At 46.4% G+C, this 13,302-nt stretch overlaps 1 protein-coding gene across 1 annotated transcript; it reads right to left on the reverse strand.

Annotated features, from left to right (window-relative positions):
- Window positions 1-1,579: 1,579 nt before the first annotated feature.
- Window positions 1,580-11,433, reverse strand: GEMIN4 (gem nuclear organelle associated protein 4). The gene is given in 12 exon segments (XM_029612742.1): window positions 1,580-2,890; window positions 2,892-2,930; window positions 2,933-3,067; window positions 3,069-3,269; window positions 3,272-3,754; window positions 3,756-3,868; window positions 3,871-4,245; window positions 4,248-5,172; window positions 5,174-5,359; window positions 5,361-5,713; window positions 6,699-6,785; window positions 8,784-11,433. Coding segments are annotated over 11 exon segments (3,165 nt in total). The 5' UTR covers window positions 6,709-6,785; window positions 8,784-11,433; the 3' UTR covers window positions 1,580-2,545.
- Between the last annotated feature and the right edge of the window lie 1,869 nt (window positions 11,434-13,302).

Genomic DNA, 13,302 nt, shown 5'->3' on the forward strand with positions numbered 1-13,302 from the left:
AGTCAGAGTAGGGGCCCCAGAGATGCCCTCTTGTGGAGAAGCCATCTCGGGGATGCATAATCCGGGAGCTATCGTCAAGAGTTTCCCGAACCATCTCCCGACAGTAAGGGGCCAGGCTTTGGCTCCCCCTGGCTTCTTCGCAATGTTGACACAGGCAGGACTCCAATTTCAGGCTGTGCTGCCCTTATGTGGCAAGCTGTGCATAGAGAATGCCTTCTGGCCTTCTTGGCGCCTGTGCCATGCCTCCAGCTTCAATATGCACGTGTAGCTGTAACGCGGCTGAACATGTAGTGTGTGTGGCGGGGTGCGCTCGGCTGTGCACGCATCTGATTAGACGTGCACAAGTTAGGTGCATCGGCTGACCGGCCTGCCCCGAGCATACCGCCAGTCAAGGGAAGATGGCACCCCTGAGAGTCTCCACATGTGTGGACTCTTGCACTGGATCGGGGCCTAGCCCAACCAAGGCTGCTTAACCCGATCGGTGCTCCCTTTAACCTCGCCAAAGGAGAATTCGGTACGGTAATCCGAGCTCTGGAGACCGGAGACCTGAATTTAAGATTTTTTTTCTTACCTGGTCTCGGCCCTTACCGATCTTGTGCCGGATGGTCTCCAACTGTGGGGGAGAGGGAATTACCTTCACCGCTGTGCTCGGTTCTGCAACCCCACTGCCTTTCAGCCACCCTGGGGGCTAAATCTTACGCCGGGAACCAGCTACTGGACAAAGGCACAACTCTGAGGGTTATCGGAGATCACCTCAGGAATTCTCGACTGAGGGAGGGATCCTTAGGTATCACCGCAGGAGAGCGGGGCTCGATCTTCTTAAAGGTAAATTTTGTTTTTTCTTTGCTGTAATTCTTAACACTATTCTAGTGTGGGATAGTGTCCACAACTGCTAGGAGACGGAGAGATACTGAAGAGCTGAGGTTACTGCAGGGTATATCTAGAGTGACATCAGCTTGAAATCTGACTCCATGTCCCATCTGCTAGCAGAAGACACAATACCCATGGCCCTGAGTCCATCTGGCTACACACTAGGAAAATGAAATTAAATGTTCAAAGACACTTTTAGTAATCCTGTCACAGTATGAGACACTCCAGCTGTTAACTGGGGTTATTACAGCAACTCTGTTTCTTCACTGTTCAGGTATAGCGAAGAGCATCTTACCTTTTAGAGATGGTCAATTAAGCTTCTATTGATACCTGAAAGGCTTAAATTGATACAAATAACTTTGATGAAGTCCTTTTATGTTCAAATTACCACTAAGTTGAACAGTAAGAGTTATTTGCTGGAGTAGGGTTGCAAGGACGATGACACTCTGTGGAATGCCTGTGACGAAGCCATCCAGTACGTCAGTCATGCCAATCTCCAGCGTCATTTTTTTTTTTGCAGATTAGGGCAGCACCTTAAACGTCAATAGTGAGCCTCCTAAAAGGGAAATTCCTAAAAAGATTGACAGTTGGCTAAAGACTATTTTCTTTAATTAAAATAGCCTTCGAATTCAATCCATAAATGCTCATTGGATATGAAGACTTTGCAAAGAAGTGAAATTAAAGTCTGAAAAAATGAAATGTTTTTCTAATCTTTGTTCTTTTTTAATAAACCTTTAAAAAAACAAAACACAAAAAAAAAACATTTTATAAAGAACAATATGTATTTAAGATTCTGAACTGTTTCATGTTAACAAAAAGGTCACTCCTTTGGTACACAGTAGATTCTTGCATATTATAAAATGATCTTGATGGCTCACTAGAAATAATGTACAGTATTAAATAGGCTTGAATCCATCTAGCACTGTTTTCCCTTATGAAAAATATTTTTGCAGTATGATGAGCACTGCAGTGTAATCTATTGGTTTGCATATTCTTAGCCTCTTCAGTGTAATCCTGCAGTTCAAGAGCAAGGCCTCCTTCCTTACAACAAAATGAATGTAAAAAGCAGCTTTAAATGCACCATTTACAGATCTGAAAAACTGTTCCTTTGGTTTCACAAACCATCTGCACAACCTGTACCTATGACATGACTATGCTGCACACTACAACAGCAGCTGGGTGGGTCAGCTCTCACACTGCTGCATCTAATGGGACAATCTGAAAGCAGTGAAATGACTGGAAAGTGGGGTAAGAGGGAAAACACTGCAGAGACAAGGGATAAACTTCCAGTCCATCTCAGGGTCTGAACTTCTATTTCATTGCACTGTAGTAGCTACTACAGGCTGGCTTTTTCTGCACTATAGGTACCAAAATATATAAAAAGGGAGTGTTAAAAAAAATAAATAAATAAACACACAGAACTGGCCTAAAGTCTCCTTTCCAAAGCAGAGTCTACTCACATCCTGGGACACACGAGAGGGACTTTTACATTCCTCCTTACCTTTAGTATTGCAATTTACTGTCTAACAGAGAGATGCTGCAGACATAATGAAAGGTGCAGTAGGCAAAAGAGAATTTCATTTAAACCAGATATTTGGCACCTGGGGTTTGAGTCCTTTATTGAACATGCCTATTTTTGTAGCAGTGTGCTTCTCTGCTCCCCATTCCTGACATTTCAGCGATGGACTGTAAGAAAATGGCGCTCATTAGCCCGCTGGAGCAAGCGATTAACAGAAGTGTCTGCCACAGCTGTTGCTTCATACAGCGTAAGAATCTCCAGGGAGAGGAAGTAAAGTGGCTCACAGCTGTCATCCGGCATCATTGTGATTATATGAAGCACGTGGCAGAACACTTGGGTGTAGACAAACAAGGCTTCCTCTAGGCAGTCACGCTCTTGCCTTCCACGTTCTTGAAGGTCCCGATTAGAAATCCTGCTCTTCACCGATTCTAGCACGTCAGCAATGCTGCTGCAGTACAGCCTCGCCACGTGCTTCCATCCTTCCGGTGGCAGCCAGCCGGAAACAGCTAGAACTGCAAAGGAGGCTGAAACCCTCGCAGCAGGAGCCACGGACATCTGAAGGTCAGAGGCAAAAGGTCGAAAGTTAAGCAGTGGCATGAACTGCACATACTCCAAGCTATAGGGCACATGTAAGAGTTTCCTCTGCAAAAGGTTTTTCACTACATCAGCAAGCAGTTTTCCATTCACTCAGACTGCACCACGGAAGGACCTGGATCAGAGCCACCAGAAACCCTTTGCTGAAGAGATTGATGACCTCAGGGTTTCCTGTATCAACAGCAAGGAGCGACAGCATTTGGTTTTTCATCGACGCAGATATGCAGCAGCATTCCAGCCACGCCGTTAATCCCGTTGCCTGGTCCGTATTCGCCAACGTGAAGGGATTGTCCACTCGTTCTCCGAAAGATTGCCTACTTCAAACAATGGTGCAGGAACCTCATTTTTAAAGTGATCTCCAAAGAGTGTCTTCAGCCTGAGGCCCACAGTCCAGTCAAGGTGCTCCATCTTTCTGTGAAGCCAAAATAATGATTTGGTCCAGGTTTCTGGGAAGGCCTGTGCTTCAAGCACTACCACATCACATACCTGCAGGAGGGAGTCAATGATTAGATCTTTGGACTCCATGGTAAGATAGGGGGATGTTTCTGAATGCTCCCAGTACTTTGTATACTCATTGAGAAGTTTACAAAGGGACAGAATGAGTGGGAACGGGGAGCAGGACATGACCCACTGGTTGCCTGGGCCATCCACACATTTCTGTACATTTAGAGCCCTATGGAGAATCTGCAGACTTAACTCAATGTTGACGAAGTTACCCTCCAGATATGGAAGGACAAATGCTCTAGTCACATCGGTCGGCTGAAGAAGGGGGGGGCGAGGAACTCTGATGGGCCGATGTTGCAGGCGACTCCATGAGGGCCATCAGGAAGGCCAAAAACTGGCTCTCTTCTTTGGCAGAAGACAATTTTCCCCAACACACCTCCTCAAACATTCTGTTAGCAAAGTGGTTGGTCCCTCTGAATTCTGAAGATCCTTAAGGCTGAGGGCTGGAAGGGAACACAGTATCTGTGCTAGAAATTTGTGTGCGCCAAGGTTTAAAACAGCAAAATGGCACGCTTTTTTCAGCGCTGCTTCTGGGTTCAGCAAAGCAAGTCTAGCCACCTTTGATGTAGCCTTGGCCAACCCTTGATCGGACACACTTTGTGCAATTTGGTTGAACACTCTGTTAAGTTCTTCTTGAAATCCGGCTGTGAACAGTTTGAGTTTTTGGGAAAGACCCTGTCTACCCATAGCAGACAACACCCCAGCAAGAACTCTGTTCTTATCGGGGAACGAAAGCTCACCAAAACAGTTCAAGATCATTCTGAGGCTCTCTTTATTTCTGGCATGTCATCTGGGAAAGTGCTAGACATAACTGTGTCTAACAATTTTAAAACCAGTTCTGATTCCTGAAAGAGGGCTCTGTTTTTATCAAGACAATCCACCCAATCAATAGAAAAGGCCCAGCTGCTTTGCAGAGCAAAGAGGGAACACATTTCCTTGTGCCTGACCATTCTGTCCTTGATAATTATCATGGCAACGGAAGCCATGATACTTGCATTGGAACATCTGCCTTTCAGAATGGCTTTTGGGATCTTCTCCAAGATACTTAGAATGCTATCCCTTAATTCCTCTACTGTTTCTTTCTCGTTTCCACAGATGCTACCAGTCTCCCTGAAACAATTCAGGTTTTTAGCTAAGGATGCCAGACCTTCACTCAGTCTGTAGCTTTCGTAGTTGTCTCCCTCACTGCTGCTCATCATAGGTGTAAGTTCATCACTCCAATCAAGTAACAAGTCCTTGAGAAGCTGAAAGCCCAGGCTCCTTGCTTCCTGCGAGAGTTTAAAATATGATGCAACGGTTGCAGCGCATATGTTTTTCTCAGCTTCTTTCACCTTAGTGGCTAAGCTCTCTTGGTGACCCTGGTTTTTCTCGTCAGACATCCAAATAGAAATCACTGTCACCAGTTTCTCTAAATACATCTCAACAGGTAACAAGTCAGAGTCCTTATCTAGCAAAGCGCAGACTAACAATGTCTCCGTAAGGTTGGCCAAAGAATAGAACTTCAGATTTGAAGATGAAATGTTACTTTTCATTCGTTTTACTCCATCAAGCAAAACCTTGAGGATACCAGTACCGCATGGAAAGGTTTGCACAAACTCAGGATCATGCTTGAATCGTTTTGGCGATGGAGAGAACTCGTCAGAAGAGGTGGGGATGTATTGACTTGCAATGGCACCGAACACCCCTCACTGTTTCATCTTTCTGCTCCTTGTGTTTCAGGATTTCCCACCAAACATCCAAAAAGGTGGCTACGTCTTCCAAAGAGGTCTCGCTGGCAACATACTCAACAAAGGATGCAAGCTCGGCATGACAGAGAGCTGCAGGCAGCACCAACAGCAGCTCAACAAATACCTTTGACAGCTTGAATGTTTTTGAGCAGTTCAAACAGAACAACATGGTTAATACTTGGGATCATATTCTCTACTGAAAAAAAAAAATCCTCTCTCCATTTTCTCTCAATTTCAATGGCATCTGTTTTGGACCCGGACGCGAGAATTTTGGCCCAAATGATGGCCACCGCTCTCTTCCTCCAAGCCTGGGTCTGTGGCGGAGGTGCCTGCGAGTCCCAGTTTCTGTCAATTTCCTTCAGTGCGTCAGCGATAGGCTGTCCAGCAAGGGCCCAGTCAGGCTTGGTCAGGTCTCTTAAGAGTTTAGGTTGACTCAATTTCTCAGCCAGCAGGAAGCCGCCCTGCAAAACAGTCATTTGCTCACAGATGCTCCAGGGCCCTGTTAAAAAACAAAAACAATGGGGCTTACTTCCTGGAATGTGTGTACATGTGGATCCAAAAAAGAAAAATAAATAAATAAATACTGAACATCTGGTATGGTTAAGACATGAAAACACAAACGTTCTTGGGTGGGAACACAGACATGGTGATCTCATAAGCCTTTTTCCCTTCGAAGTCGGGTAAAAACCCAAATATATTTATTTAAATATTTATAGCCCACTTTTCAACTATACTGGGTGGATTACAATAAAACATACATAATATTAATAACGACTATAAAACAACATACAATACAGGAAAAAATAAAAACAAGAAAAGCAAATATACAAACACACTTGAAACAATACTCAGAACATTTATATAAAGGCAGGCCACAGATCTGGATGATCGCTCCTTGCTACTGAAATATTGCAAACTCTCAAATCCTGTAGGCTCCGAGCTCCTACAATTGCTTCTAAAGTATTTTGTCTTCTTCGCTGAAGGATGTAAGCACTGACTGGCTTAAAAAAAAAAAAAAAAAAAAAAAAAGCACCTTTCCTACTTTGCATTTCATGGGAAAGTGTCTTGTGTTCCTCTAGTTTCTCCATGAAAAGCTTCAAATGCTGGTATAAGAGAGACCCACAATCAGCTCAGGCTATTAATCAGCAGCAGGGACGACAGCAGGCCAGCTGTCGTCCCTGCTGCAGACATACCTTTATAAAAGCATGCCCACGTGTTTGGTTACCTCTGACTCTAATCAAAAACTGAACGAGATTTCCCTGATATAATCCAATGCCTCATTCAGAAAGTACGGTAATTTGGGCAGATTATATAGGCCCTATGGTTCTTATGTTCTGTCCTATTATGTGTTTCTCTATATATAGGAAAGGCAGGTAATGCAAGTTGCAGTCTCTGCCAAAGGCAGAGAGATGAGCTGGAAACCTACCCTAGAGTTTTAAGGTTAATAGGCCAAGAAAAGCAGGAAAAAAAAAGTTCCAACATACCTAAATCCATTGCTGTACGTTTCCTTTGGCCTCTCCTATCCCGAGCCCACGGCAAATGTCCAGCACTGCAGTGCAGGATTATTTATCCTAAAGGAAAGAACCAGCAGCTGCACAATCACTTTACAATGAGCAAAATAAAATGCACGGATGCTGCCGCGTTTCAATGTATTTGTTCCTCAGCTCTGTGGCTCAGATTTTGAAAGGGTGCTCCTAGCTGATTTATTCACAGTACACCATCCCAACTTAAATATAGAACAGTTCACCAGCACATTTCTGCCATTAACCTCCACCAAAGCATATGAAATGTTTTTTTTTTGCTTATATAAAATACTTGATTTGTATTTTTAAACCTGAGGTAAGCTGCTCTAAGCAGTCCTTTTGCATTGGAAAAAACAGGGTATGTGTGTTAATAGAAATGAAGTCTAGTACAAAACTCAAACACACTCTCCCCCCTTCCTCCCTCTAGTGCTACGGACCCCAAGGCAGAATTCCTTTCCCTCAGATGCAGGAAGCACCTTTGGAGCAGGAGAACAAATCTCCCCACCCCTTGATGTAGGAGGAAGCTTGAGGCAGAACAGCACCCCTCCCCTACCTGGTGCAGGAGGGACCTTGAGGCAGGCTAACACCCTCTCACCCTGGCTGTCAGGAGGCTTGTTGGAAACAGAGGATCTGGGGTACAGGAGAGAGCTGGTGTAGCTCCTGCAGGGGGGGGGGAAGGCAAGCTTACAGGCTCTATCTGACCGCAGTGTGTGCCACCTCGTGCCCGCAAAGGTGTCTGAGTGATAGCTCTAGGCTGCCATCACGGTAATTAAGAGGAAGGCCAGCCCTGCCCTGGGCCCCCTGGAGTCTGGGAGGGTATTGGTGAGTTTCGGAGAGACTTCCCAGCCCTCCTGTGACAAGACGTTCTCCCCTGTGCCCTAGAGGTTGTCAGTGATCCTCTGACTGAGAATGGCAGAAAGCAACCCCAGTGATGGAGGATGTGAGACCCCGCCTTGCACCCTAGAGGTTGGCAGGGAAGCTCAGAGTGACAGCTGCAGAGTGCTGCTTCCCAGCAACAAAAACACAAGCCCTGCCCTACTGCAGCGTCATGCCCTTCCCTACCCTCTCGTGCCCTTAGGGCATCAGTGATCCTCAGATTGAGAGAGGTAAGGAGCAAAGATTTATATGAATATGGGTACGTTACTGACACTTGAAGAAACCCAATTCATGTGCTCCTTACATATGATTTCCTGAGTACTAATTTGCTTTTTTCATCATCCATGCCATGATTTTCAGCTTCTAAAAATGGGGGGGGGGGGGGGGGGGGGGGTGTCACATAGGAGAAATGTTTGAGGAGCTCTCGTCTAAAATCAAAGTGTTGTTTTGATATCCCCACACTGTGAGCTACAAAGGAGAACTGGTTGGGAAATCAGATGAATCTATTCCTATTAAGAGGGAATAAAACACTGTAGCAGGAAAGGAGCAAAGGCATCACAGGAATCCACACACAAAGCCCAGCAAAAACCAAGAGCCACCAATGGCAGGGTTTAAGGAATACACTGAAGAAGTCACTATAAAGAGCCCAGGTTAAGACACCTAGGAGCAGATATTCAAAAAAAGCCAAGCTAAATTAAGGCTTCTAAGATAGGCACCTATTTTCAGCCAAACTTAGGTTCCTAAACTTTCAGCAGAAGCCTCACATAAATGTAGGGACCTAAAAGTTAGGTCTCTAAATTCAGGCCTCCTCTTTATTTGCCGAGAGTTAGGTCCCCAAATTAGGTGCCTAATTCTGAAAATCATTACTAAGCTCCTGACTTTGTTTCCCCGCCCTAACTCTGTCCACATAGCCACTTTTTAGGCTTCTAAATAAAACAGGAGCTTAAATCCAAGCCAGAGTACAATTTCAGAAAAGGGAAAATTTAGGAGCCTAATTTCTTTGAAAACTGGCCCCATAGGACCCAATTTGATGCATTTCACCTTTTATATCAGTTACTGAGCTGCTCCGTTTCCCTTTGGGAAGAGCCTGGCCACAATATTCTCCTGACTCATATTTGCCGATTTACACATAAAGGGCAAGGGAAGCAGCAGGCAGTATTTTAGACTCACGTGTGATCTTCAAAACAATGAGCTGATATACTCTGCAGCATTGAAATTGGCCCTGAACAGAGGATGCCAACTTGGAAACACCTAAAGGATAAAATGAACAAAAACTTGTTCATGGCCTAAAGGACAGGATGGTAAAATTACACTAAATCCTTCCATCCTTACTAAGTAGTAAACAGAAGTATTAACACAAATATTCTGCATAAGAGTACAAAAAGAGAGCTGGCAAAATTAGAGCGTAACAGTAAATTCAAATGGGCAAAAGACAGACCGCTTAAATGCTTCTAGACCACAGGCTCTTAACCCCCGTCTGAAGACCAGTCTGCTTTTTGGGGTAACCAAGTCATGTAAATTAGACTTATTCTTATACTGTAAGTACCCAAATACAAATGATGCATATTCATTGTGGAAATCCTAAAAATCAGACACATCTGTGGCCCTCACTTAGAACTCATGTACACACACACACACACACACACATATATTATATATATATATATATATATATATATATATATATATAATTTTTTAAAATCAATTATTGACCTTAAAATAGGCCAGGATGGAGCAGCAGCTAGATCCTGGCAAGGGCACAGTGTCGCAATTAAGGTTGCCAACTGACCCCAGGTCAACTGAATAGGCTGATCCAGTCCTAGTTTTGTACCCTTGCATTTGTAGATCTGATTTTCTTAGGGAAATCAATGGAACAATCTGAGCTACAAATCCATACATGTAAGGAGGCTAAGCCAAGACTGGATCAGCCTGTCTCATCCTGGGGTCAGCTGACAACTCGTCATGATGCTTCTGACTGATTTGGGCCTCTTCAGCAGCAAAAGATCCATCTCCCAGGAGGTTTAAGACATGGGACTGTCCAGCAGAAAAATCTCTACCAAAAGCTCCTTTATCGATTTGCACCTCACAGCGTAGGTACTCCCTTACCCGCAGCTACCCTCTTCGCAAGCTAACCCTTGCCAGCAGCAGACACCAGCACCCTTCCCTCTGGCAGCTACTTCCTTTCCCACATTCTCGCAGCGATCTCAAGACCATCAGATCATCCCCCTCCGTCTACCTTCCCAACTCGCGTTAAAAGGTCTTCACCGGAGCTGGGCCTGGCACCGTTTCTCCATACTCTCCCACACTCTTCCTCCTGTTATCCCCCAGATCTCTCGCCGCACTCTCCCCCACCTTGCCTGCTGTTCTCTCTCCGGGGGTGTCAGGCTCTTTCACCCCTCCCTCGCAGACTATGCGAGGGACCGCGAGACATTCACTTCTCCGGTCACCACCACCGCGTCCAAGAACGCGGCTAAGAAACCGAAAGTCAGTCAGAGCAAAGTGGAGAGGAGGCAGCCAGAACTGACTGGGTGAATCGCTTCAGCCAACGGAAAAAAAAAAACAAAGGGGAAGACGGGAACGTCTTCTCAATGGTCTAGCCTAGCATGGCCTCCAGGTGGTCTTTGTCTTCCACCGCCCCCCACCGGCCGCGCTCCACTTTTGGGTCGCGGGGAAGTCTGGGCAATTGCCAGATTAGGCAGTTTCCCACCTAACTGAGCTACTTTTTCATCCCGTTGTGCGGCAATTTTTTTCTTTTTTTTTTTTTTTTTGGCGCGGTTGGGCTAGGCAAATGGGCGGCCGAGAGCTTGCAATCCTCTTTGTTGCTGGCACTGTTTTTTCTTTGCGGCAGACCGTCGGGCAGCCTTGCCAGCGGTCGCAATGTGATGACTCACCGGCAGCAGCCAATCAGAGGCTGCAGGAACGGCAGAGCAGCAGGAGGCGACTGTTTCTGCAGCTTGCCCAGCGCTGAAGGGGGAAGAGGCACGAGGTCACACGGAGGGAAAGCTCTTAGACCAGCGTGCTCATAAAGCAAATTTCAGATTTAAATGAAACTCGAAGAAGTTTCTTTCCAGTTTGTTTTTATACTGATATAACCTTGAATACTGTATATAATTCTGGTCGGCACATCTCAAAAGGGCTGAGAAGGGCGACCAAAATAAGGGGCATGGAACGGTGATCACGTGGGGTGATGCGCTGAGGAGGACGTGACTCCTGAAGCTCCGGGTGCTCCACTTCCAAAATTTGCCGGCAAGGCAGAGAAATGGCGATAAAATCGCAGGCTGCTCAGCACTAGAGACATTAGCCCATGTCTATAGTGCATTTTATGCAAATCCCTCACCTCAAATGGCCTCCCATTGCGGCAGAAAGGAGAAAGAAAAGGACAAGAGGAAATCGGCAGATCCCAAGATGATGGTCTCCGCGGGCGATCCCGAACCCTCCTTAACTGGCTCGATCACAATCGAGGTCCTGAGAGACACCATAGCAGCGACACTCGATGAAAAATTGGCAGAGATAGTTTCCCAGCTCACCCAAGTCCGGGATGCACTATCGGAGCTGGGACCGAGACTAGACCATGTGGAGGGCAGAGTATCGCTCGTGGAGGACGACCTGACAGCAGCCGCGGGGAAGCTAGCAGCACATGACACTGCCCTCAAGGAATGCCAAGCAAGCTGGATGACCTGGAAAACAGGTCCAGACGGGCGAACCTAAGATTTTTAGGTCTTCCAGAGACTATAGAAGACAGAGAGCTGGGTGAGTTCCTTGAGGAGTGGGTTACCAGAGGCTGTGGGCCTAGCAGAGCTGAAGGGCCAACGCTGTATAGAACGGGCGCAAAGAGTGGGTGTGAAGAAAACATCAGACCTATGCCCTAGAATCGCTATAGCCAAAGTTTTTAACTATGTGCACAAGCATAAAATATGGCTTGCCTACCGAAAGCAGCACGAATTATTGTACCAGAGTAACTGTGTTTGCATCACTCAAGATTATTCAGTTCGAGTCTCACAGGCACGGTGTAAATACTCTGCTATATGCTTGCACCTGATTGATAAGCAGGTGAAATTTGCCCTGCAATACCCAGCTGTCTTGAGGGTCTGGTGGGAAGGCAAGGCATGCTCCTTGCCCACACCGGAGGAGGCCCAGGAATTCGTGAAGCAGCATAATCAGCTAAAAAGAAAAACAGCAGTGCATATAGCAATGGACAGGGCCTATGGCCTTCACTTTACTTTGCGGTTAAAGAGAGCTTACGTTTAAAGTTATCCACATGTGTGGCCACAGACGGAAGCCCTGGAGGAGAGCAGCTGACCCAACCGGAGTGGGTTACAGCTCAAACGAGGGCCTAACCCATGTGACAGTAAAGAGATCGAGGCGCCACACATTACAAAGGCACCAGTTTGAGCGGTTACTAGAGATACAACCCGACAGGCGCAGTGACTTTTAGCAGTTTGCGTTGCACCAGGCCCTTCTACACCAGGGGTTCGCGGATGCCAACCCTCTTGTGTTTACAGGCAGCGCATCAAAGATCACCTCACGATAGACTATGAATGCTCGTAGGGGCACAGTGCCTCAGCGAGGCACAGAAAGTCAGCTCTCCGGTGAAGGGTCAACAACGGTTCCGTACTTGTTCTCTGTAGTTACCAGTTTATAAGGAATATATTGTGGTACAATGTTGGGGGGGGGACGGGACGGGGACACACACTAAGACGCGATCTCCTATATCCTTATTCTGGTCCTCGTAAGAGCACCAGTTAGTAGGTTTTTGTGAATGGAGGGATTGGGAAGGGGGGGGGGATTTTGTAACACTTCCAAGAAAAGCTTAGGTAGGGGAGCTACGGCTAAGGAAGGGGAGGGAAACTTGGGCCATTAGGACAAGGGGGTTTCATGGGGAGGGGGGGGGGATTCGAATGGTGTTCGCAAAAGGCGACAAAAGCGTTCTGACAGGTCAGAGAGGAGGGATGAGGCTGGGCATCCCTTCCCAAAGAGGGGGGAGGAAAGCCGGGGGACCCAAAAGGAAGGCAATTAAGTGTAACATGACAAAACTGGCCATGTGGAATGTTAATGGATTAGGATCCCCGATTAAACGCAAGGTGGTCTTAAATTATCTCAAGAAACTCCGGGTGGAAATTGCACGTAGACAGGAGACACATCGAAGGGAACAGGAAAGTCTGAAACTACACAGGGAATGGGTGGCCAAGTGTGTTTTCTCTACAGCCCAAGGGCGCAAAGCGGGGGTTGCGATTCTCATTAACAAAACTGCTGATTTTGCCTTGGACAACTCAATTACAGATCCTGGGGGAAGATATGTGATTATTACAGGCAGATGGCATGGACAGGAAGTCACCATATGTAATATATATGCGCCCAACGATTACGCACCCGAGGTTTTTGTACAACTAGCCACGCATGAAGGGGGTCTTATTCCTCGCAGGCGATTTTAACTGCTTACACGACTCTGCCTTGGATAGATCCCCAGTGAGTAGAACGCCCGCCGCTCGCAGTGCAAGGAGAATAGGGTTCCTGTGTCAGCAGTTGGATCTCCTAGATGTGTGGAGAACCTTACACCCCGATGAGAAAGCCTTCACTTTTTCCCCCAAACCGCACGGTTCTCTCTCTAGGATCAATTACATTCTTACGGCAAGGTCGGCCTTTCATTTAGTAAAAAGAGCGGACATCGAAGCCTGTCATCTCCGACCAT

This window comes from Rhinatrema bivittatum, chromosome 8 (assembly GCF_901001135.1).
Source record: "Rhinatrema bivittatum chromosome 8, aRhiBiv1.1, whole genome shotgun sequence".
In the NCBI taxonomy this organism is placed as follows: Eukaryota; Metazoa; Chordata; class Amphibia; order Gymnophiona; family Rhinatrematidae; genus Rhinatrema; species Rhinatrema bivittatum.